Source organism: Chelonia mydas, chromosome 1 (genome assembly GCF_015237465.2).
Source record: "Chelonia mydas isolate rCheMyd1 chromosome 1, rCheMyd1.pri.v2, whole genome shotgun sequence".
NCBI lineage: Eukaryota > Metazoa > Chordata > Testudines > Cheloniidae > Chelonia > Chelonia mydas.
Window position 1 is genome coordinate 129,950,125 of NC_057849.1, and position 25,652 is coordinate 129,975,776.

At 41.6% G+C, this 25,652-nt stretch overlaps 1 protein-coding gene across 5 annotated transcripts in view; it reads left to right on the forward strand.

The window, feature by feature from the left end:
• The window catches only part of SHROOM2 (shroom family member 2), a 186,989-nt gene that overhangs the window by 58,934 nt on the left and 102,403 nt on the right, over nt 1-25,652 (forward strand). For all 5 annotated transcript variants that reach the window (XM_037899962.2, XM_043537794.1, XM_043537795.1 and 2 more), the window contains one exon: nt 17,559-17,710. In XM_037899962.2, the coding sequence (XP_037755890.1) occupies nt 17,559-17,710 (152 nt within the window). The remainder of the gene's footprint in view (nt 1-17,558; nt 17,711-25,652) is intronic.

A 25,652-nucleotide genomic window follows, 5' to 3' on the forward strand; every position in this document is an offset into this window, starting at 1 on the left:
GTCTCCCCCTTTTATCATGTCCTTTCTTCCCTCTTGGCTTTGCGCCCTCCCCCGCCAACTTCAGAGTCAGGTGAGCATTAACTCATCAGAGTTCCAGACTGACCAAAGGAAGGGGAGGTGACTCCCTCGAGAGTCTAACAGATTTTTTTGTTGCTGCCTAGGCCAGCATCCTTTCTTCCTGTGCGGCTGGGCTGGGTTTGTCCCTTACCTGTTCTGATGAGGTGTGCTCTTGGAGAGTTTTTGTGTGGGCTTATTTTAAGCCACAAGGATACATTTTCAGCCTCATAACTATATACATGAAATGATAACCTATAACATCACTATAACAACCATGCTCAGTGCATCATGAGCCTGCCGAAGAAACCCAACGTGACAAACTTTGCATTGGCTACCACACAATCATTTTACAAAGATGAACATGGGGGTGTAGCGTGTTCCCCCGAGATACAGAGCATCACACCCTCCAAGCTGCATACAGTAATCTTCAGAAATTCGAGAGCAGCAAGATGCACAAGCTCCCCTGCGGGGTGGTGCCTGCTGGGGCATGGGGCTTCTGCTCCAACACATCCCTGCAGGGCTAAAGCCCTTAGGAACCCCTCCTCCCTCTGCAGAAGCCCCTAGGCCCACCACCCCGCTGCAGGGCAGAAGCCTCAAGCTCCCCCCGCCCAGTCTGCTCGGTGGAGAATGGGGCAGGGTATGTGGAGGGCTCTGCAAGCTGCAGTTTAACTGTAAAAGAGCCACATGTAGCTCACGAGCCACAGTTTGGCCACACCTGCCCTAGGACTTCTCTGATTTAACTCTTCTTTGCACTAGAGTAAATTCTGTAGAAAAACATCCAATCGTGATTTTAAAATGTTCAGTGATGGAGAATCTACCACCACCCTTGGTAAACTCTTCCAATGGTTAATTAACCACATGGTTAAATCCCTCCCCGGATCTGAAATTTGTCTAACTTCAGCTTCCAGACATTCAACCTTTTATATCTTTGTTTGCTAGACTGAAGAGTCCTCCATTATCAGATTTCCATGCATAGATTCTTACAGATGGTGATTGTCAGCCCTTAACCTGGAAAAAGGTTTTCTCAAAGAGGAAGACTGTGCAACACTTAAGATCGTAGACTTCGAATTCATTGCCCGTTCTGGAAGATTGCTCCATAGGTGGATCCCCTTTACAGAGGTTACTTTGTCCCCAGCTCTCATGCTTCGGCCTGGGTTTTGTGATCTGGGTCACTCCAGAGGAGCGCAGCTGTTCCTGGGTTCATAGATACGACTTCAAAACCATGAATTCAACAATTTATTTGGGAATATTATATACCCATTTTAGATTTTATGCATGGAAGGTGTAAGATTTTTAAGCATCTATCAATGGGCAAGCTGCGCAATTTTAGAATTTCCTGTTTGTTGAAGTATTTGAACTTCCAACAATCGGTTCCTTAGTGGCTCTGCCATTGACTCAAATACTAAAGCAGACTTAGTGGTTCATTTTTAATGAGATATTGAAACATTTGTAAAAAGCAACTTTTTTATATTTGCGTCATTGAATACAGACTGTTAAATGCTGCCTCTTGGTGACGTGTAACTATACAAAGGTGGTATTGCTTGTGAACTTCTCCAGAAATATTTTTAGCTTTTTAAAAGGTGACTAACAATGATTTCTTTGTATTAGGTGTAGTACAGTGTGTTTAACCTAGCTGAACATGAGTTTGTAGCATGAAGGCTCTCTCCATGTGGTTCCTCTTTTACATGTTGTACACTTGTGCTGGAAAAGAAACAGATTAAGGACTTACCCTTTTATCACTCACATTAATGGTAGATGTATACATTAAAAAATACTCTACACACAGTATATGACTTTTTCCCCAAATTCTGGGTAAATGCTGTTATATGGGCACGAAATTCTGAGCCACAGTGCAGGGATGTTCTACAGTTACTGATGTGTAAATGAAGATTGTTTTGTTTGTTTTCCCCCCCTTTTCTCTGCACATTGGTTGTGGATGTCTGATCTGCATCATCATGGTAACTCTCTCAGTAAATGTAGTATGTGAGAATTGCTGTGCTGTTGCCTACAGCTGCTCTTTACCAGGCAAAGTAGCGTAGTTTCTTAATAAAATGTGTACTCTACCCTAATCAGGTAGAGCAAAAATTCTCTGCCATTTTGTAGTAGTGTAGTGTTTTAGTATTCCACAATAAGACTCAGTTCAGACCTTCCTGGCTAAATAAACGCTCTGAGTGCTAACACATTTCACAATGAATATTGTTGACAGTTTGTTTTTTTAAGGGTTATAAATAAAACAGAAGATCATCTTGGAAATTGGCTATTTAAAGTGACAGGAATGGAATAATCTTATTTCAGGGTTTGGGGATTTACATGGGATACTAAAAGAACTTATCACTAACTCTAAACAGAGTTTTTTGGATGCTCCTTTTTGTATACTTTGTGTAAATTTCAGTTATACTTAAAATGTCTTAAGTGATAATTCAGCCCTGATCCTGCAATAATTAAAAGCAAGGGGAACTCTACTCATGTGAGTAATCTCGCTGAGTCAAATAATTAAATGACCAAATGAGAGCTGATTTAGCTAATTAATTACATGTAGTTTGGGTATATTCCATATGTCAACTTTGCAGTATTTTACTGTGTCAGACAGTCCCCATTGCTCATCAGTGCCTCCTTCTTGCTTTCAGTGTAGTTCAATAGTGCCCAGGGCCCTCATTCAGCCAACTTCTTAAACATGTTATTTCATCTTGTCAATTTACTGCATAAAAATAAGCTATTTATTTGTTAGCATTCATTTGCCATTCATCACCATAGTATCTGGGCATCTTCTGAGACCTACATTGATTACATTAAAGATTTCTGTAAGAAGAAACCAATTAACATCTCCCACCCCCGTTCTTCCTTAATGCCTGCAGCTGTACCAGTCCTTCAGAAAACAGAAATGAATCAGTTGGAAAGGCCTGCCCAAAAACATGTCTTGCAGTGTTTCTGAAAGTAGCTCTAATTAACCATATTTACGACTGAATGCAAGCTTCCTTGCATTGTTTTTAATGTTTAAGGGCAAAAGTAAAAATGATTCCTGTATTCTACTGATCTAGTGGTGGAGGAACAAAAGAGTGAAGGGGATCTGGGGCAAGGTTAGACTGACTGATCCTTGCAGTGTTTCCAAAGTAGAATATGTTCCTGTGACTCTATCTACAAATCTGTCATTGAAAAACCATGTTTAACAAGAAAACATAATTAGAAAACTTCCTTGTTTTTTTAAATGAAGGCATATATGAGAGAGAGAGAGAGAGTGTGTGTGACATACATACATGCCTATATACACAAAGAGAGAGAGGGGGAGAGAGAGAAAACAATGTAAGAAAATAGTTAAACTGAGTCTTGTGATAGAGTAATAATTGACAATATTTACACCAGTCAACCGGAAGTGCTGGTTTTACTGACAAACAAGATTACAGGATTGTCTAAACTAATTCTCCATTTTAAAGCTTGTTTAGAATTTTTAGCATGTTATAAAATGGAAAAAATTAAGAAGAAAAGCTTAGTTTAACTTGGTTTAAAAAATAAGAACCAATGTAAGAACAAAGCTAAACACTTAAATCTGTTGCTGAGATACATAAAAATAGCTGAAAAACAATAGTGTAGAACTGAAAAGTCGAAGTTCAGAAAGTTAAAATTTATTTCAAATAATGTTGCCATCTCAACTTGTAATTTAATAAATGGGTCCCTTGTATTTTGTAACATGTTTGTGGGTGCTATGCAACTGCAGAGAAACAAGTTTCGCATCCCGATTTATTTTCCACTGTACTGTCGTCTCAGGTTTCCCCAACCTCACATCTCCCTCCCCCAATCAGTAGATATTATAAGTATTAATCTTACTACTAGGTTGTTGGGAGCTGGTAAGAAATTGTTCTCACCATGAAAAAATTGTGAGAAGTATTTGGAAGTTAACCTTTTATTTCTAGTTCACTTCTTTTAAAAAACAAAAACAAAACCTTGCTATTCAAGTTGGGCATGTTTCGGCAAAATGAAATCATGTGTAAATCTGGCAAAATGGAAGCCCCAAGTCAGAAATGAAAGAGAACTTTCCACTGTGATACTACATAATGCATAATATTGATTTTTTTTTTTAACCAGCATGAAGGATGAGATTGTGCAGCACCAGTCCCACTGGCAAATATTTACTCACATGCATAGTTTCGCTGAAATCAATGAGACTACTCATGTGAGTACATACTTACCAATGGGAGGAAAGATTGCACAGTCTAGCTCAAAGATGATGCAAGTTGACAAAAATTAACATCCTTTAACATTAACATTAAAATAGAAGAGAAGAGAGGGTGTCTTTGGGGGGAGAGATCTTGGCTCCATTAAAGTCCATGGCAAAATTCCCATTAACATCAATGGGATCCTTTGTGATTTACTAAGGCCTGGTCTATACTACCGAGTTAGGTCCATGTAAGGCAGCCTAGGTTGACCTAATTATGTCAGTGTCTGTACTACAGCCTTGCTCCTGCTGATGTTGGTGAAGTAGGGCACTTGCATTATAATGTCACCTCCATGAGAAGCTTTGGGCTTTTGTTGGTGTAGTTAGGGTGAGGCAGTATACATGTAGACACTGCCTTACTTGCATTGGCTCTTGTTCTTGTCAATTTCAGAGCTCCATGCTGGAGCTGTGAAATTGACAAGAAAGGCTGTTAGGCTGCATGCTGTGAACCAGGGGCCTGGCTCAGAGATCAGGCTGTCACCGTTGGGTGGGTGGGGGCTCCAGCTAGAGCTGGGTTGCTGCCTGGGCTCCCTGCTGGGATTCCTGCTGCGCCTTGGGGCTTCCAGTGGGGAACAGGGAGCCTGGATGACCATGAGGAACTGAGTGGCAACTCCTACCAGGGAGCTCTGTGCAGATCTGAGATCCTGGGCTCTCAGCCCCCAACACTGCACCTCTTAAGTCAGTGGGGGAAGTGTTCCTGGTGACCACGCGTATCACTGACAGACGAAGGGTAGTGTGGACATGAAAACTGCAGTAATTACGTGGTCACCTTGAGTTTATAGTGTAGACTTGGCTTTCCAGTGGCTTCCTGTATTATCTGCTAATGATTTCAAATGTTGCTTTTCAGAAAGATAGCCTACACCCGTAGTAGGCTTACAAGTACCCTCAGTAATCAAAACTTCTCATTCATTTCCCATATGACTTCTGCTGGGAAGTGTTTCTTTCTATGTGTACTTTCAGATTGCTTAAAATGGGTAGAGTTTTGTTTTTAATAAAATGTTTTAATATTATCTAGCACTTCTATCATGCTTTCCATCTGAGGATCTCAGAGTTCTTTACAAACATTTTGTGAACAAGTTTAGTGAAAAGTTACACTTTTTTTCTTTTCAGTAATAAAGAACAACAACCCCCCCCCACTCCGTGATTGCTTTGAGTTGATTTTAATAATTGGAATTATTTCGTTTAGTTATTCAATATTTTAGCAATGATGGTTGGTCTGTATTATATATGTTACTGTCCAGGGCAGGCTGGCAAGATGTAACAGTGTTTCCTTGGGATGGACAGGAAGACCGATAACCCAGTGATGTGGAAATGTATAATAACTGTTGAGTATAACTTTGAACCTTGAGATCATTGAGATTATTTTATATTAGATCTAATTTATTTTCTTTCAGGTTTCTTGAAAAAGAGTTGAAACAATTTGTATTTTATCTTAGAACCCTCCTTCTTTTCGACTCTATTCTTAGCAGCAGCCATAATACCACAATGTAACATAAATGTAGACCTACCCCATTGTAAAAAGCTTAGTTGATATTAACTGCTACAAGAAGTAATCACACGTCTGAAATGATCCTCAGACTTGGCAGGTGGAACTATTAAGAAGGTAGATAAATTTTAAATTATGTGTTTTGTGATAAAAGTCTTGTAAGAGTCCCCTGAAGCAATTTCTTGCATGGCACAAGTATATAACTTCCTTTTTATTCAGGAATATTTGAACAGCCCTGACTGGGATGATTTAGTTGGTGTTAGTCCTGCTTTGAGCAGGGGTTGGACTAGATGACCCCCTGAGGTCTCTTCCAACCCTAATCTTCTATGATTCTATGATTAGTTGGAAGGAAAATTTAAAGGTATCGTGTAAAACAGGCTTGAAATATCCACCAACTCATGATGAGCAGGAATCTCTCTTGGGCAAATACTACCAGCTTCTGCAGAATCAGTATTTAAAGTTTTCAGTTAAAGAAAGAGTTTCTAGTTCTTGTGGTTGTGAATGTAACTTTCCAAATGTGAAGTGAAGATTATGTTTAGACAAGAGTGTAAATAATGCAATAATGTCTGCCTAAATTTGCTGATGGTTCAAGTGCCTTTCCCGATGCTCAGACTCTTTCCCAAGTAGCAGCAGAGTGTCAGTGCGCAAGAATGGATGATGCTGAGTGAATAGGTAGTTACTGAATATTTTTTTACCTTCATTGTTCAGTGTGTACTTATGTACTGAACACAGAATTATAAATTTCCTCATTTTGAGTACAGTAATTTGCTTTTTTATTTTCATTTTTTATGTTAAAAGAAAAGCTTGCAAATTGAAAAAAACCAGAAGTTCCATCATGTGGCATTATACAGAAATCCATGAGTCATCAGCAGAGTTGGAACCTTTAGACCTACCACACAGACCTTTGCACTTGTGCTAATGGAATAGGTGATAGAGGATGACAACATACTGCTGCTGTGTGAACCAGCCGCTAGAAGAGGTGAAATCCACATTTTGTCAGTGGGCAGGGCCGGCCTTAGGGAAAATAGCACCCTGGGCAAACTTGTATTTTGGGGCCCCTCGCCTCAGCTACCTTCCCAGGCTCCCCACTCCATGCCCATTGCTCCAGTCCCTGCTGCCTCTCGCCCCCCACCCCCATTGCCCCAAACTCCTATCCATGACCTCACACACCAGGCCCACCCTGCTTCTTGTCTCTTAACCACAGCACCACCCTCACCACGTCATCCACCTGTAGGACCGGTCTTGCCCTGCAGTGACTCACATCTGGATGCCATGGTCATGGGCATCATAGGAAACCCCACAGCAGTCACTTTGACTCCCCCAGCCAGTGCTGCTGGGAACCCTCATCTGGTTGTTGAGCAGGACAGCCAAGATAATGTAGCAAGCAGTCTGCTGCACTCTGAAAGGTTGAGTAGGCTCTGGGGCAGAGTTGTACCTCTCCTGTACCTCCCAATCTCTCCCACTCAGCATGGCATCCAGCTTCTCTGCCAGAGACCCAGAGGGTTGGCAGCCCAAGGGGAGGTGCAGTGACAGGAGTGCACCACAGGTCTGTGGTGGCAGGCGTGCATGGTGACCTGAGAGCCCCGGAAAGTGGGGAGGGAACCAAAGGGGTGTGTGTGTGTATATAGAATCACATTGTGTAGGGATACTGGGGTTGGGGGAGAGAGGAGAGGAGAGAGTGGTGACATGGGGGTTCCAGAAGGGCAGATCTCTCCCCACCCCAATACTGAGCATCCCCAATATTCAAGTGCCCCTCCCCAGTCCCACGGAAGGTGGGTTATTAGGTGAGAGGGAGGTTAAAATGCTCCAGCACACTGAAAATAGCTAGGGTGGGTGGTGATGGTGGAAGTGCAACCCCCTGCACTAACACCTCCCTTTGAGATGAGTAAGAAAAAGGAGGAGCCCTTGACAACTGGGGAGCATGGGAAACTGTGGGGTCAGTGTGGCATGCAGGAGCAGGACCTTGAAGACATGAAGGACACCCTGAGAACTGGGAGAATGGGGGGCCCTGAGAACTGGGAGGTTGGGACCTGTGGGGCAGAGGGAGGGACCTCCTGGGACCTATGTGGGCATGGAGGGGTCCCCAGGGGTCTGGGGACACCAGGGGGGTCCTCTGGAAGCTGGGAGCACAGGGAGGGATTCCCTGGAAACTGGGGGCATGGGGTCAGGACCCCCTAAGACTTATTGGTCTCTTCTTTGCCCTGGAGTTTTAGTTCCCCTCCCAACCTGGAAGAGGCTGGCAACTTCCAGCTCCCATTGGCTGGCCGAGATGCCCCACTCACTTTCCATTGAGTGGCATAGCTTTCGTTCAGGCTGCTCATTGAAAGAGGAATGGCAGGGCTGGGACAGTCTGTGAGGGAGGGGAAGAGCCAACTCCCAGTCACAGAATGCGGAGTGCAGAGGCGGGACTAGGAGCCGGCTGGGAGGGACACCATGTGGGGTGGTGAGCATGGGGCCTCTGCTCAGGAGCAGGGAAACAGCGTTCCTACCGCATTGGGCTGCAACCTCAGGCAGCGAGGGGAAGCCTGAGCCCATGACCTCTGCACCACGGCGCCCCCTGGCTACGATGCCTTGGGCGAGGGCCCAGATTGCCCTGCCCTAAGGCCAGCCCTGTCAGTGGGTTTCAAAGCTATTTGCTCACAGCAAAGGAATGTTGTGAGTTGCGACCTCAAGCTTCAATTCGAGCTTCTGGGGTAGGGCTGGGGTTGGGGGAGTGTGGTCCTTCCACCCCGGTCCTCAACAAGCTTGACTCCCTTCTGTTCCTCTGACCTGTCCCAGTCCTCTTCACCTTCTTTGCCAAGTCTCCAACACTCAAGCCCTACCCTCTCTACATTTCAGGTAGTCTGCAGCCTCCTCCAGCAGTGAGGCATTGAGAACACAGACAAGACAGTCTCCCTGTTTTCAGTTCTGGTGCCCAGGAGCCAGGAGGAGCAATTAGATGCTCCTGCAACCCTGAAATTGAGCATTCTCAGTTGTTCTGTGGATGCACAGGCAGTCCAGTTGGCATGTGGGGGCTATGAGGGGATGGAACATGCTCAGCGCAGATGAAATCTTTGGAGAATTTAGCTGCCAAACTCTAATAAGTCTCTTCCGCACATGTGGAAACTGATATTTTTTTCACAAGGTTTATAACTTTGGCAGATATTTGATGATGGCAAAAGATACATCCACACTTTTCTGTAAATTTTTATGTCCATGCTTCAAACCCTGGAGGTGCTATAGTGAAACAGCTGTAATAATTTTTTAATGCGAGCAAAACAACATATTTTTCCTAATGTATCTGAATGGCAGTGCTGTTTTACTGAAACTTGTTTTAAATTTTAATAAAGAAAATCAGCCTGAGGCAGTAGCCTGGCATGGGAAATTTGAGCCTGAGTGGTTAAAATTTGGCAAACGGTGTGTCTATACAGCAAAGAAAAACCTGCGGCTGTCCCGTACTAGCTGACTTGGGCTTGGTCTGTGGGACTTTTTCATTGCTATGTAAATTTTCAAGCTTGGGCTGCAGCCTGGGCTCTGGGGCACTGTGGAGTGGGAGGAACATAATGAAAAGTATTAGGCAACATTCACTGTAGGTGCTGCTACCCATGCTGACTATAGTAATTTTTGTAATACTGCAGTTTGATGTGAAACCTTCCCATGATTTTTGTATGTCGCCTGTTGATGTAGATCATTAATTCCTTGGGGCAGGGATCATCTCACATTTAAATATCTTAAATTATTTCAGTTTATCCTCCTGAGTTTGCAAAGTGTTCATAATACTCTTACTTAAATGATCTAGGCAAACAGGGCTACATTAAACAAACTGCTGTCTGGTACAAACGTAAATAGTTACTGGTGGTTACATTGTAAAAAGTCATCTCATATTATAACGGCGACATTGATCTGCTCATTGTGTTAGAATAAAATATTAGTTGTACATTTTAACCTTAAAGAGCAGAAATTGGACTGTTTTATACCAGACTTTTGAAATTTCTGCTTCTGGTTTGAGGAACTGGTTTGAGTTTGCGTTTCAGCCTTGAGTCTGTCTGTAGAGCTGTGAAAAGTCCCACAGAAAAATGTAATGTTATAATATAAATGGTGGCAGGCCTTTAAGCATAACAGGAAAGACACAATTATAAACATTAGGTAAATATGTAAAGAGCTGTGTTAAAGAGGCATATAGAATGAAAGCTTTTCAAAATATGATTTTTAACACTAAGAAATTGTTAAGCTAATGCCCAAATGCTTAAAGATGACAAACTACTTGAGAGAAAGGAGAACCCATGACATACTCCAGGAATAGGAGATGGTCTCTTCCTTCATTTTTTTCCCCATATTGATTTGTAAAGACATTGGTTGGTACCAAAGCCCATTTCCATCCAAATTAGAATTTGGGGTGTCTGGATCTGAATTTGGATTTGCTCTCTACATGATCATGATGGACATTTTATGAGAGCAGTTCTGCACAGATCTTTATCCCCATCCTGTGGTTCTCGGGGGGTGGGGATGGAGGTGGGGAGGGAGCGGGAGTGTCTCAGGGATCCACCACCTCCAGTGCCTTTTGAGGAGGAGGTCTGCTGGGTCAACTTGTTCAAGATAGTTTATAAGGATATTAGGGAAAGGTTCAGTGGAGTAGGTGGATGGACTGAACACAGGGCATTGTATTAAAATAGAAGTTGGAACTCTGTCTTCACTGCAATTGCCTGTGACTATTGCCACAAGTACTGCGAGCAGCACTGGGTGATCAACTGGCTGATAACACTGGTGAGGCCAACTTGCACCATTTATGTACTCAAACCACAGGCCTGTCTTACACATTTCTCTCCTCTCTCCACTAAATAATCCTCTTTCCATCCTATTGCAATGGAATGAATGTCCAGTCTGAAGAACTGGAGAGGAAGGATGGTCCAGTGGTTAGGGCGCTAGCCTGGTACTTCAGAGACCTGTCTTTGATTCCCTGCTCTGCCGGACTTCCTGTGTGACCTTGGGCACTCAGTCTCTCTTCCTGAGATCTCTGTCTGTAAAATGGAGATAACAGTATTTCCTTACCTTACAGGGGTGTTGTGAGGATATTGAAGACCGAGCCAGTTGGATACTAAGTCAGTGCCATATAGGTACATAAATAGAATTTGAACAGTGACACTAATTTACCACAAACACATCGTCTTCTGACTAACTTACTGTAATTTACACCACCACTAGTCTCTCCTGCATTTGACTTGTAGACTTCACTGGTAGAAGTACCTACTTACGACCAAATCTGGATGTAACCCATACTGTGTATTCAGTGCATATCAGTGTGCAGTAACAGGATGTGGAATTGTTATGGTATAATAGGCCTAATAAACTCATACTAAGTTTTAATTATAAAGGATTTTTTCTCCTCATTCTGCATTGCATTGAGTCAATCAGTGTTTCACTGCTTCATTTCACTTGCCTATCTCCAGAGATTTTGTTTGGTGTTTTTTTCTTTGATTAGCTGACTTTTTTTAGTGTCACTGTACTATGAGCATCTAATGGATTTTTACAGATAATCAACATACCAGCCAACACAAAGCTATTTTTTGTTTGGGTGATAAAGCATATTTTTATTCATGGGGTCACTGCTGATAACAGAGTCCTGGTAAATGGGGCTATTTTCCCTGTGTTTTTCTGTTTCACTCTCCCCTCCCCCAAAGAAAGGACTCTCCAAGGACAAGACGCTGATACAATGTTGTTCTAAACGAAACTAGATAGTGTGTGATGCTGCACTTCACCATCCTGCATCCTGCTTGTTTATACAGGTGTTTCTACAAGAATGTGGGTATTTAAAGTTAACCAATGAAAGCTGATAAAAACAGTAGTTAAGGGTCACATTCTAGGATTCTTGCATCTCTGTCAAGCTTCATCAATTTAAATGTCTATATGATCAACTTTTTCCTTTTCCCTTATGTGTTACTAACTTGGGATATAGTTTGAGAGTATCCTTTGAATATGTGGTACATCTTACTGTGAATATTCCTTTGTGTGGAGTGGGATGAAGGTCTCCAAAGAAGGAGAAATACAAAGTACTTACCATCCTGTAACATACACACGTTGCCCATGCTTAGTTTGTTCCTTTGCCTGATGCTTCCTGAAATTAATTGTAGCATCTCTTTCCATAGGAACAGACAGTATATCAGAGTTCAAACAATATTTTTAATGAGAGAACTTTGAGAGAGTTTTCATACCCTCCATCCACACTCCATTCTCCATATTAAAGTTTTTTGGATGACATTGGGGGAGATGCATTTTTGGAAGATTTTTTTTTTTTAAGTCTGTTGCCAGGACAATTTGCTCTTGACTATTTCCATTTGTCTCTTAGGCCTGGACTGCACACACAATTTGTATTGGTATTACTGTGTCAGTTAGGGTGTGACTCTTTGTTTTGTTTTTTACTCTATACTGCTATATCAATACAGCCCTTAGGGTGGATACAGTTATGCAGGTGTAAAGCACCTACCAGTATAGGAATAGCTAAACCACTATAAAGCACCTTTTACTGATATAACTGCATCCAGATTAAGAGGGTTTGATGTTTTAGGTCTTTTCTTAATTTATAGCAAAGTACAGATACCAGTTGCCTTACCTGACCCTCTTCTCTGTCTCATTGAAAAACTTGCAAGTGCACAATATTTGGAGGAATATTAAATTCCTGTGTATGGCTGAGGGTTGAGAAAGGGATTTTTATAATAGGAGTCTGCATCTCTACCTGTTCTCATCTTGTTTCACACTGCGTCGTGGCTGTTGGCTGATTGTAAACCGATATGGCATTAAATATTGCCATGTTTTTGTTGGCTATTCTTGCCAGATCCAATCGTATAGCCTCCCACTGACCTTTTTTTTTTTTTAAGGCTTTCTTGTCCAATATTTACCTTGTTTGAAATTCAAATACGAATATCAAGCTCAATTTCTAGGATAAATAACATTTTATGGGGCGGGGGCGAAGTGTGTAGGGTTTAAAATTTGGATCTATATACATAGCATTTCATCATTTCTAAACTTTCTGCTGGGTTTGCTTGCCCCACTTGCCCTGTTCCTCCTTGTGGAAATCTTCTTCCAAGTCTGACAAACACAAACTCATCTGTGCCTATTGCTGCTGCTCAACTATGACAGTAATGCTGCTCGCTCTGATAGATTCTTTTAGAGGAATGAACAAAAGTAGGGTCTTTGGTGGTACAAATAAAATATACAATTTAACTCTCTAAATGTGTGAATGAAACAAATGGAGAGGACCTGCTCTCTGGCTAGGTTTTGGGCAGATGTTCAAAGTGACCTGAGCCAGATTCCTGTCTCTCTTCTAGTGAGAATGCAAAACAAAAAGAAACACCATGTTCAGAACTGTGTGTAAATCAGAAATGGTTCCAGTCACCTTTTTGTCCTGATGTTCCTTGTATTTATCAGGATGTGTATGGAGAAACTTTTTTTGTGAGAATACATTTTTTGCATGTGTGTGTGTGTATTTGCGGTATGAGAAAAAATTGCACAATAGTTTTCACAAGGGCATTTGGCAGTGCTGAGAGAGTTCTAAATTTGTCTGTTGGGTGGGTAGGGTTGTAGTTCCAACAACAGGCTGATATAGCTGAGAGTACATCTGGTATATAGGTAATATGATGAAAGTAATAAAATCAAAATTCACGACAACAGAGAAATTAGAATGGCAATAGTAGGAGAAAAGGGGTATAATGTTTTTTGCAGATAGCTTCTCCTATGAATTTGTTAGTTATTTTACTTGCATTCAGTTGCTGGTAGAGCCTGTATCTTAGGGAGGTTTACCGTAGAGACTTGTTGGTTAAAAAAACCAGTTTCTTAGTTAATTAAAATGGATTGTATTTTTCCCCCTAGCAAATACTCATGCTTGGACCAGCAAATACATAATTGAAAGGAATTATGTTGTTTATACACACATTCACTGATCTGTGTTCAAACCATCAGGGAAAATGTATGCACTAATCCTTTTAGCTTAGAAGGATTGTTACTGTATAAGAATGTATATGTTTTATTCTTTTTATCTGCAACTAATTTAGAAACAACATGTGAAGAGACCCACTTCCAGTATTTGTCAGGGATGCTTCACCTCAGTCTCATTTTTCAGTTGTGATTAATCTTGTTTTGGACGTGCCCATGAGTCTCTTTGGAAGGCTTACACTATGTGGAATGTGCAGTTCCCCTGCTGAAATGAAAACTCAGAGGGGGTAACTGAATACTCTCTTCAGTCAGTGTATTTCCAGCTCGAAGAAAAAACAAATAGCTTTGCTGAGAACAATGAAAATTCCTTGAAACCCTAGGAGACGGGACTTAAAAAGTGACACTGTCAAGGTCTTAAGGTTCAGACTTTCAAATTGCTTATAACCCAGTGGCACAAAATCTTTCCAGCCCTGAGGGCTGAACCAGTACCTTGCCAGGAGTTTAAGGGCCACAAGTAGTTTACATGTAAATATGTTGCTTAAAACTCCTCAAACCACAGTAGATTATACCTCTTAATTTTTATTCATCCTGGGTTGACATCCATCCTCAGCCCCATGGTCTGGTGATTCACCACTGCATTTCGTTAACATTTCCGCATGCTCTATGCTCCACCATGCTTCGGGCTTCAAAATCCATGTCATTTAAAGGTAATCCAGAAATGCAGTGAAGCATTTAAAGGACTTGAGAGTACTTTTTGGAAGGGTCAAGATTCATGCAACCCCAGGTGCTCATCCCCTCTCTTAGCTTTGATTGACTTGTGACTCTCTTCTGTGGCTGCCTATAAGCAACTATGTATTTCCATCCCTGACTCCTTGATCTCCTAACTTGTTCACTAGCCTGGAAGTGTGATTTCCATCTCTACTCCCTTGCTCTCCACTCCACCATACAACTGAAGTGGGATTTTAAATTTTTAGTGAACCCATGAGATTTGGATAATACCCTGGCAGTTGTGGGTCATGGATTGTGCATTAATTGTATCTGGATGTGGAAACTTACCTGAATTTAATTATCTGCATTTTTAAAAAGATATTATTTGAAATCTACTTTACTATTGTTAAGTAATTTTAAAAATAACCATTGTTTTAGAAAGGTCTACAAATACAAAATATTCAGTGCATCATTATTTACTTAAACATTTTTTGAAGAGACAAGGCGGGGTGAGGTATTTTGTTGGACCAACTTCTGTTGGTGAAAGAGACAACCTTTTGAGCTACACAGAGTTCTTCTTCAGGTCTGGAAAAAGTACTCCATGTCACAGCTAAATACAAGGTGGAACAGGTTGTTTAGCATAAGTAGTTAACACATCTCCTAAGGGACCATTCAACATGACAATCCTCATGTTAACTCTCATCATTCCAAGAACTATTGCTTTATTTTAACATTTTACTTTCAACTGTATTGTTGAAGCATTGCTTTTTTTTTTAAAAAAACTTCAGTTTATAAACAAAGTCTCGAATATCCACTCCTGAACTGTATTGGATCCATATGCCCTCTTTGTTGATTGTATTGTGGAAGATAAGTTGGAATATGTTGGTTTTTTTTTTTTTTTTTTTTTTTTTTTTACTAATTATGTAGTAAATGACTTGGCCTGCTTTTGCATACAATAGAATGTAAAACATTATTTGTTTATGGTAATACCTGTGATGTGCTAGGCATTTTCCAGAGATTTCAAGAGAGTACAGGCCCTGTGCAGAGGAGCTCACTATCTAAGAACTGGTAGACAAATTGTGGAATGAGGAACAGCTAGTATGGAATTTTTATACAAGTCAACTAGATTCTCTGTAGGCAGCACAGCAGAAGCAGGTTTTCAAGAGTGCCTTGAGTGTGGCCAGGTTAGGGGCCTTGCGGATGGACTCGGGACTGTCGTACCATGCATAGGGGACAGTATGAAAGAAGGCCTGGGGATGATTGTGCAAGAAGGAGGCTGGGGAACACAGGAAGAGCAGAAGCTGTTTGGGTTGGGGAGGCATGACACAAAGCATGACAAAGATGGATAAGCAAGGAGGGGGAGGATTTTATATAGAGCTTTGAAGGTGATGACAAGTGTTAAATCTGCTGTAATAGTGGATGGTGAACTAAAGGAGGGATGGATTCAAAGGGGGGAATGACATGATCATGCAAGAACTAGGACTTTAGTGATTGCATTTTGTATGGACTAAAGGGGAGCCAGAGATGATGTGGGATTTTGAGTTGGGATATAAAGAGGACCTGAATGAAAGATTTAGCTTTGAGAATGGAAAGAAAATGGCAGATCTAGGAGTTGAGGAAGAAGTGACAAGATTTGGATACGGCATGTGAGCAGATGAGAGGGAAGAGTCAAAAATTATCTGTAAATTGTGGATGTGAGTGACCAGGGGGATGGTGGTGTGTGTACATAAAAGAGAAAGGAAGAAGTTAAGGAAGCCAAGGGCCTGATTTGCAGAAGAGCTGAGCACCTACAACTACCATTGAAGTTAATGGGAGCTGCCAGTACTCAGCAAATCAAACTCTGGTTTTGTTTTTTAAGATTAACAATATCTATAGTTATTACTAGGTTTATCTCTTATGTGTTGACGGAAATTGTCAAATACTAACTCCTCTTACTTTATCTGCCTGTCAATCTGAATATTATGAATAGTTCGAGTAAAATTTGACCAGTAACATTTTCTGTAGTCCAGGAGGGGTGCTAGGAATAGCCCATTGACATATACCATGAATGGCCACCTTACCTGGGCATGTGATACATTCAATCTTTCCTTACTGGTTCTCACACCTCCCTCTCTCTTCCCAGCCACAACTGCTGTGTAATTCTATCAAGCATTGTAAAATACTTGTTTTCTTAAAGGAAATACCTTCTTACAACCCTAGAAATTAGTTAAATTAGACATCTGATTAATTAAATTCGTTCATATTTCCCAGACACAACTAGTTTCACAATATTTTGGTTACCACAGCATGTCAACCATCTTCTGGGTGGAATGTAATGGTGATGGTGGTGGTGGTGGTATCAGCTAGCTCATCTGGAAATCTAGATTTTAAAGTGTTTGTCCAAGGCTTTTTTGTGCAAGCATGGTTAACTATATTGGCCAAGCATTGAACAGAGGTGAGGCCGTCAAACTCAAGATCAAAGGTACCCTTGGCTTTCACACCAAGGAACACATCTGTACTACAGTGGCATGGCTACAGCTATGCTTTGGTAATGCCATAGTGTAGACGCTTCCTACGGCAATGGAAGGGGTTTTTCCACTGATGTAGGCAAGCCACCTCCCTGAGCAGCAATAGCTAGGTCAATGGAAGAATTCTTTCAACCTAGATGCACCTACACTGGAGATAGGTCAGTGTAACTCCAGCGCTCAGAGGTGAGACATTTTCAGGCCCCTGAGTGCCGTAGCTATGTGAAATAAACTTTTCAGGCCCTAGATTTTAGTGTTGCAGCCTTTTGCTCAGGTAGCCCTTTCTTCCCCTCTTTTCTCCAGCCTAGTCTATGCTTCAAAGTTAAATCAATTTACCTAGGTCGCTACCGCTGCTTGGGGAGGTGGATTACTTACCTTGATGATTAAAAACCCTTCCACTGCTGTAGGAGGTATCTGTGCTATAGCTGCTGTAGCACCCGTAGTGTAGACGTGTCCTGCCTCTCCCTCATCATAATGCTTATTTCTATGTCATTACTTTAGCTCTGAATATTTTTTAACAAGCAAATCATTTGTTTGCATTTTAACCACCTCAATGTATTACTAATTACCCGTTGTTATGTAGTACCAAAAAACACAATGAATGTTTTTTTCTTTTTTATCTTTTAAAAAAAATGAAGTTGTTATTTGTTCTCAATTCTTCTGCCTTTTTGAATTGCTTTTTCTTCAGATTGAAGAAGGGAGCAAGGCTGCAGCTGTTGACAAGTTACTGGCTGGAGACGAAATTGTCAGCATCAATGACGTGGGCCTCTCTGGGTTCAGACAAGAGGCGATCTGTCTGGTGAAAGGATCACACAAGACTCTGAAGCTTATAGTGAAAAGGTAAGCTCCTGACGGACAGCCAGAGTGCTGGATGCTGCCTGGCTCTGCTTTTCAAAGGAAAGAGGCAGACTAAACCTGTTAAAGAGAAGCAGCAATGATTTGCTGTTTTACTTTATTCTCTGCAGGAGTCTTTTTAAGGTGTCAGACATTATATGTTGTCTTTTTTTTCCGAAGGGGCACAGAATCTCCATGAGATGAAACGCTGTGCAGGCATCATATGGAGGGGGTGAAGGTCCCAGGGCTTTGGTGTGCTACAAACAGTCTTATTTCACAGCTTCAGTCTCTAATTCAGGAAGAAGGAAAGGGAGATGGCAGGCTTGCCCTCGCATTGTGGCAATAATGACTGTTGGGTGCAATAGTTGCACATGTGAATGTGATTGGGAGAAATTGGTTTTGTGAGGGGCTGGGCAGGAAACGTTTTTTTCATCCCACAAGAATTTTTGAGATTTAAAAAAAAATATTTTCATCGTGAATCGGGATGAAAAGTCAAAATCTGAAAAAATTTCATGAATCAAAAATCTGGAAAAAAAAATTGATTCAGTTCAATGGAAATGTTTTAGTGTTAGCCCTTTACATATGTACTATACAATAGCTTACATTTTGAAACAGCTTTTTATGTTGCCCCTTAAAATGGACAAAGATGTTTTGACAATTTCAGGAAAATATTGAAACAAGTTTCAAAATGGGAAATCTATCAGAATTGATTTTTTCCTGCAAACAGTGTCAGAGTTGATGAATCAACCTTTTCTGATGGGAGAAAAAAAAAAAACCTTGTCAAAAATACATTGCAAGCTCTTTAGTCGTGTGCATTGCGGATGGTTGCGTTTTAGAAGTGAAAAATGCATTGGTGTAGCGCCAGAGAGAGTATTGTGGTGATTGGGTGATGCAACACATCAGTTTAGATTGGCTTGAATGTGAATGTTGCCTTAAACGGTGATCTTTCGTTTGTGGTGATAGCTTTGATAGGAAATGAAGATGAACAGCCTTTACTTTTAGATTAAAAGGGGCTTTCTTGTGGGGATGGAAGAAATTAGCAGAGCTGTTGAATCTATCACCCAAACAGATTGTGCAATAACTTACAATTCTATGAATAACAGGTTCAGGGAGTTCTACCAAAATTTGTACAGCACCAGGCCTGATAAATAAATAAAAAAAAATTGTCTGGACTATGCTATAAATCATATTGGTCTCCATCAACTTGATCCTGCTCTGGCTACTCTGCTGGAAAAGATTTCTCATTAGAGCAGTGGTTCTCAAACTATGGGTCGGGACCCCAAAGTGGGTTGCAACCCTACTTTAATGGGGGTTGCTGGGGCTGGCATTAGACTTGCTGGAGTCTGGAGCCGGAGCCAAAGTCTGAGCCCCACCACTCAGGGCTGAATCCCAAGGGCATCAGCCCTGGGTGGAGGGGCTCAGGTTACAGGCCCCCCGCCTCGGGCTGAAACCCTTGGGCTTCTGCTTTGGCCCCCCACCCTGGGCAATGGTGTTTGGGTTTTGGCCCCCATGTGGGGCGGTTAGGCTCGGGAAGGCTCAGGCTTCAGTCCCCCATCCTGGAGTCTTGTCATAATTTTTCTTGTCAGAAGGGGGTTGTGAGGCAATGAAGTTTGAGAACCCCTGCATTACAGTGCATTGCATCAGCCATCTGTGCTCTAGATCAGCGGTTCTCAACTGGGGGTTTGTGGCCCCCAGGGGACCAAGAGCCCTTTCAAGGGGGCTGCGGGACACTGCGACCAAGCCCCAATCGGTGGTACCCCCTGCGGGCAGCGGCGTATTAACGCCTAGGCCGACAAATTTGCAGAGGCGGCAAATTTATTAAAGCAGCCAGAGGCTGCTTCCCCCAGCGCCGGTTCCCGCCCTCCGCCCCTGGCCCCCCTGCATTCCCCTCTCCCTCCCTGCCCCTATTGGTCCCCTTCCCCAAATCCCCGCCCCGGCCCCGCCTCCTCTCCTGGGCGCACCACATTCTCCCCTCTTCCCCCCACTCCTTCGCGAAGCTGTTTCGTGCACAAGCACTGGCAGGGAGCGGGGAGAAGCAGGACCCGGCGGCGCGCTCAAGGGCGGAGGCGGAGTCAGAGCGGAGGAGAGCTGGGGAGGGGTGGCAATTATTTCAGGGCCTAGGGGCGGCAAAATCTTTAATCCGCCACTGCTTGCGGCGCTGAAGCCAGGAGGCGAAGGGCTGAATCCCAGAGCCCCGAGCCCTGGTGCTTCCTGTAGGGCAAAAGCTCTGAGCCCATGGGCAAAGTTGGGGACATGAAGGGCATTCACAGCCATAGAGCTAGAAACGCTATTTTTTTTTTTTAATTAAAGTTGAAATTATGCAGATATCTATAAATCCTCATTGCATGCTTTCTATCAAAGGGTTCAAAATAGTCAGGGTATGGTGTTTTTTATTTTAAACTAAGGCAAAGTTTTCAGACAATTTCTGCTTTCTCTTATCCTATCCTCATCTCTTTTTTGGAGGGATGGCTACACAATCCCTGGACTTGATCACTGAAAGAAAAAAAATACTTTCTTTACCTGCAAATTGTATTTCACTGCTTTAGTTTAGTAGACACTGACCCACCAAGAGCATCTTTGTATTGTTGACTGGTTTTTTTGTTTGCTTACTATGTATCCTTTTCCTAGAGTGTCAGTTTCTCAGACTCTATTTTCTATGTGTGTCAAAATGACTATTTATTTTAAGTAAACAGCTAATGTTCTGTGAACACAAGATGGGAGGCCTTTCAGTTCAGCAACCAAGTGCAATATTGGGTCACATTTGTCTCTTTTAATAATTATATTGTTCCTAATATCTATGGGAGAGAAATTGGAAGGCTAAAGTCTGGATTTGCATCAGATTTTTTCCTTTGCTTGTTTGTTGTGTGGTGTCAAAGGGTAACTCTTTCTGTAAGGATTAGAGTGAATCAAGGCAGAAAATAACTTTTTTAAAAATTTTCATATAGAGAAACCTTTTTTCTAAAATTATATTCTTCTGAAATGTAAAATAAGTTCTGTTGATGAAAGTGGGACCAGGCCAGAAAGCATTTGGTCTCTGGCATTTGTGAGCAGTTCACACATCTGAAACTATTCCATCCAAGTCTTATGCTTTCATTCTTCACTTATTTTCCTTATGCAGTAAGTAATTCCCAGCATATCTAATGTCTAAGTACTTTGGGACCTAGCAAGCAGTAGGACTTTTACTGTGCATTTTAAAAGTCCAAATCTTGGCTGAGACTTAGATGGAGCCAAGGTTCAAGTGAAAAAGTTTTGCCATGATGTTCAACAGCCTTCATTCACAATCCTAATAAATAACTTTAGTTGTCCTCAGGTCATGGTGTAGTTCTCATTTTGCTACTGTGGGTTAGTAGTGTCAATTAGCTATCATAGAATGATCTGTTCTGCCACTGGTCTTTAAATAATCAAATGTCTGAATGGTTTATAAAAAAGAAGGTTGTTGGTATCTAAACAAAACTCTGTTTTGATACAGAATTCTGGCACTAATCTGCAGGCCATCAACATGCTACCCTTGTTTGTTGATTTCTCTTTTGGAAATGCAGCAGGGTTGCGAGCTAGAAGTAGATAAATCAGCTACAAATATTTGACACTGTCGAGCCAGTTCCATAGTACAGTAATGTTTGAAAGTAGTTTACAAACATTTATGATTGAACAAGTGCAATGTTCTTTTGGTCTCGGTTGAATAAGTACCCTGGAGGATACATGTTGCTTAATCAAGTGGGTTTGTTGAAACAAAAAATGTTAATTATGTGCTAGTTATTCAGTGTTGTTGTGAATCACTTCTTGTGTTGGTGCCTTTTTTGGAGAACTAGAGAAGAAAATAAAGCACGTATTTCTTACAGGAACTGTTTGATTTCTCTTGGTAAACATGTACACAGTAGTTGGTGTATACACACATGATTAAAATAGCTCAGTACCATTGGTACTAAATAAGGGAGTGTGTGTGTATCTATATATAATAAAATATGTGTGTGCAATGTTTAAATGTTATTTCCCTAAATTCCATTCTGGTTATGGATTTATGACACAGGCTGTCGTTCAGTATGTGTCAGAGAAGTGGGTTTTTTAATGCTCTGAGTAGTTGTTTTCATTATAAAGTGGTGAGATTATTATTATAATAACAATAAACTGTCAAATAACTATAGTTTATAAATCATATTCTCCTAGTTGGACTCTGGTGTTCTTTATCCCCTGTAGGGGAGGGGAACAATAGTGTGACCTCTAAAACATGCCTAGGAACTTACTTTAGTGCAACTACACCGTGTATGTCTCATGTCCTTCAGTATCCATCCTGTATCCCACATCCCCATGCACAAAACATATACATTGTATATACCTGGGTATCCATCCCATCCTTTCCCACCTTTCTCAGTTCCCTAGGAACCTGCATCCCCTTCCTCTCCTGACCATGAGCTAGATCCAGGGGTAGGAGCAGAAAGGACATCCTCTCCTTGGCTCTCTTTACACACAGTTGCCACATACTGTCACTCAGGTTAATGGGGGTAAGCATGGGTGAGAAACTTTTCCCTGTTCCTGTGACCACTTTCCCTGCTGATCTCTGATTGGCTCTTGGAGCTATCAATGGAGGGCAGAATATCTGAAGCTGGGGAAAAGGAATCAAAAGCTGACACAGGCATCCCTGCCCTGAAGTGACTTCTGGTGACAGGAGGCTGGGACTGCTGTTTAATTCATCCAGCTGCCCAGACTTTGGCCAGAACTGCAGATAACTGAGACTGGCTTCAAAACCCTCGAGTAGTGCTGGCATGTATGAAGGTGACATTTTCTCCCTTGAAAGTATTGTTTGTGTTTGACTCTTTAAATTGTAAAAATGCAAAATATCCTCAAAATGTTGATCAAGCTTATTTTTCTAAATCATACATGCACCCTGACTGTTAAGATATATCTAAAACAAAATCCTAATGATGCAAGAGACTAGAGTCTGAAAAGAACAAAATTACATATAATCTGAATTGTAAATACTCATGAGGAAATTTAGAGTCTTATTTATTTGTATGTCACTTTGTTTACAGAGCCATCCTGTAATTGTGGCATAGCAGTGACGGAGCATGATGGTGTATGTCCAGAGGGCCTCCCACATTCCACAATATGCTGTACGGTCTGCATCACCTAACATTTTAAGATGAGGCACTCAATAAAAATCAGAAGAATCTCTTCTGTTACATTCACAAACTCTAGTAGGGGTGCTGTTTATTTTTCATTTGCTGATAGGAAATGTGCTTGAAGCCAGTGGTAACCCTTCCATAGTGTGTGTGGAATTAAATGTCACCCGAAATCACTGGCCCTTTCACAGCCCTTTGAACAGTGGTGGTGCTTTCAGAGTTGAGCTCAGTTTTCTGGTTGGTATTAAAAGTGCTGTCATTCTTAAGGGCTCTTCCCCCCATCTCTCTTTCAACTAGAAAATGGAAATTCAATCTAGGACTGCATTCAGTGGCGGGGGAGGGGTTTGTATAGAAATAAGCTCCTAATAACTGTTTTTTTTACACACACTAAAATATTTTGCCTGAGGATTGAAGGAACAAAAGGAGTAGAGAATATGCATAGCTATGATATTTTAAGCTGGTATCATCCAAACAGTTACTCCGTGGTATTGTAGAGTATTGCCCTATAAACCAACTTTATTCACAGAGAGGTAAATATCTGTAGGAGCAAGATATAAGGTCATATTGGCATTAAATTAAACCCATGTTTTCTTGACACTTGGCTCATTCATACGACAGGCAAAAATAAATTACAACAGTTACTCTCCCCCTTGTTGCCCTGTAAGCATTTATTCCCCTGTACTGGAACATATCTGTAGTGTGGACTGATAAAGAAAAGTTATGCTTATTCCTGGCATTTTCAGCCAGGATTCTGGAGTAGCTTAAAAACCAGAGTTTATTATCTACCATCCCATTTTCTCCTTCGACTCTCCGCTCTTCCCAATCCCATTGTTTTCACTTCACAGCCATGCACAGGTTTGCATGCAGCAATCCTTACTTTAATAGGTAAGCAGGCACTCTCTGGCACCCCAACCACCCAAATTAATTTGTGAAAAAGTGGTTAGGGTAGGATGTTTATGTATTATCTTGGAGTGTGAATATTTCCTCTTATAAGGGGGTGGCTACAAGAAGCGCATGATACAGGTGAACAGTTCTAGGCTCAGATCCTTCAGACTTGCTGAGCTGTGTTTGAAAGAAGGTTAGTGGGAATGGTTGGGCAAAGGGTGAAGCCACTTATACTTTCCCAGGGACTGGGTCAGTCCTTGGTGTATAGCAAGCAGTGCTAGGGCTGGGTATGCCAACATCACCATTCAACTGATGGGGCTAGTGTGGATGGAGTTTTTACCTCAACTTGGAGTCAAGGTAGCTTGCATTCGTTGATAACTAGAGAATTATTGATTTAAAACAAAGGTGTTTCCAGGTGTGAATGTATTTCAGAGCCATGTTAGGGTGTGTCCACTGGATCTCTCTGATGTAGACAGGGCGATGGGACTGCTGTTGTTTCTTTTCATTTGCTTGGTTGCTGTTGGTTCCTGGTCCCCCTTAATCCTATTACACTGCTATGTCCTATAACATTAGGTAGAGGCACTGGTTTTGTTTACAAATTAACATCTAGAGCAAGTATGTTTTCTTTATTATAATTCTAGCATATGTAGACTGTCTTCAGAGAAGGCGGGAAGAGAAGTGTTGGAATCATTAAGGGGAGACCTATAACCTGTGTCTAATGTATTTGAAAGGAGATTGTCAAGACTAACAGTGTCCATTTTTAAATCACAGAAGTTCATGTTAATTAATTGGTGGGGAAAAAAGGGGCATTAGAAGAAAAATAACTTCCTTTTGGTGACACATGTATGTTCAAATAACGCACATGTAATGGGCCTCCCCACAGTGTGTTTCTAGTGCGGATTGTTCCCCCATCTGCCTAACCATTGGACTGATTATTTTATTTTCTGAAAAACAGAGTGGTGGCATTTCAGTAGTCTCCTTCAATGTGAAGGATTCTGTTGAGACACTTAGCACTATTTTCCCACCTCGACTGTCTGGGTTTTTTTTGTTCAGCTGTATTTTTTCAAAGGTGTTTTCTGTTTTTACTTTCTCTGCACTGTGGTTGGCCCCTCACAAGTTTGTTCTGATTGTGGTGCGGCCATTGATGTTCCGTGATAGGTCACCACAGCTGCCCCCTGGTTCCGGTCCAGGAATCTGCTCAGCTTTGGGCCTTTGTTTTCAGTGATACATGAATAAAGTCTGCAGGGTGACTGGCTAGCACCACTTCCATGAATAGACTTTGAATTATTATTATTATTATTATTACTATTATTATTATTATGCCTAGTTTCCAAGAAGGGATAATGATTTGGTACTTTGAACTTGTTGTGTGCTTTTTGTTTAAAAACATGGTTTGATTGTGGAAACCCTCTCATATGTCATTGATGTTCTAGCTACCGTAGTTAAAAAGTGGTGGCTTTTTGATTCCAGCTTCCTAGCTTTTAAAGGTCAAAAGGGACCATTATGATCATTTAGTCTGACGTGTATAACACAGGCCATAGCATTTCAGCGGGTGAACTCCATTAGGGTGGCGTTTTGTAGGGCGCTTTGGGCAATGCACAGAAACTGCTCTCTGGGAAAGGCCTGAGATCAGAAGCGTATACTCCTACTCAACAGGAGTCTTGTGGAAAAGACTGTCTCAGCAATTAATTTAATAGGTAGCGTGGGAGCTGTGAAATTATTCTTTTCCTTCTTGTCCAGCTGGTATTTTGCAGCGAGTTGATTAAACCAAAACACAGCAGAGTCTTAGAGTTTAAGGCCAAAAGGGGCCACCAGATCATCTAGTCTGAGTGCCTGTAGATCACAGCCCACCAACGCCACCCAGCACCTGCACATTAAACCCAACAACCTAAATTAGACCCAAAGTAGTACAGCCCATGGGAGACTAGACTGTTATGTGCCACAAG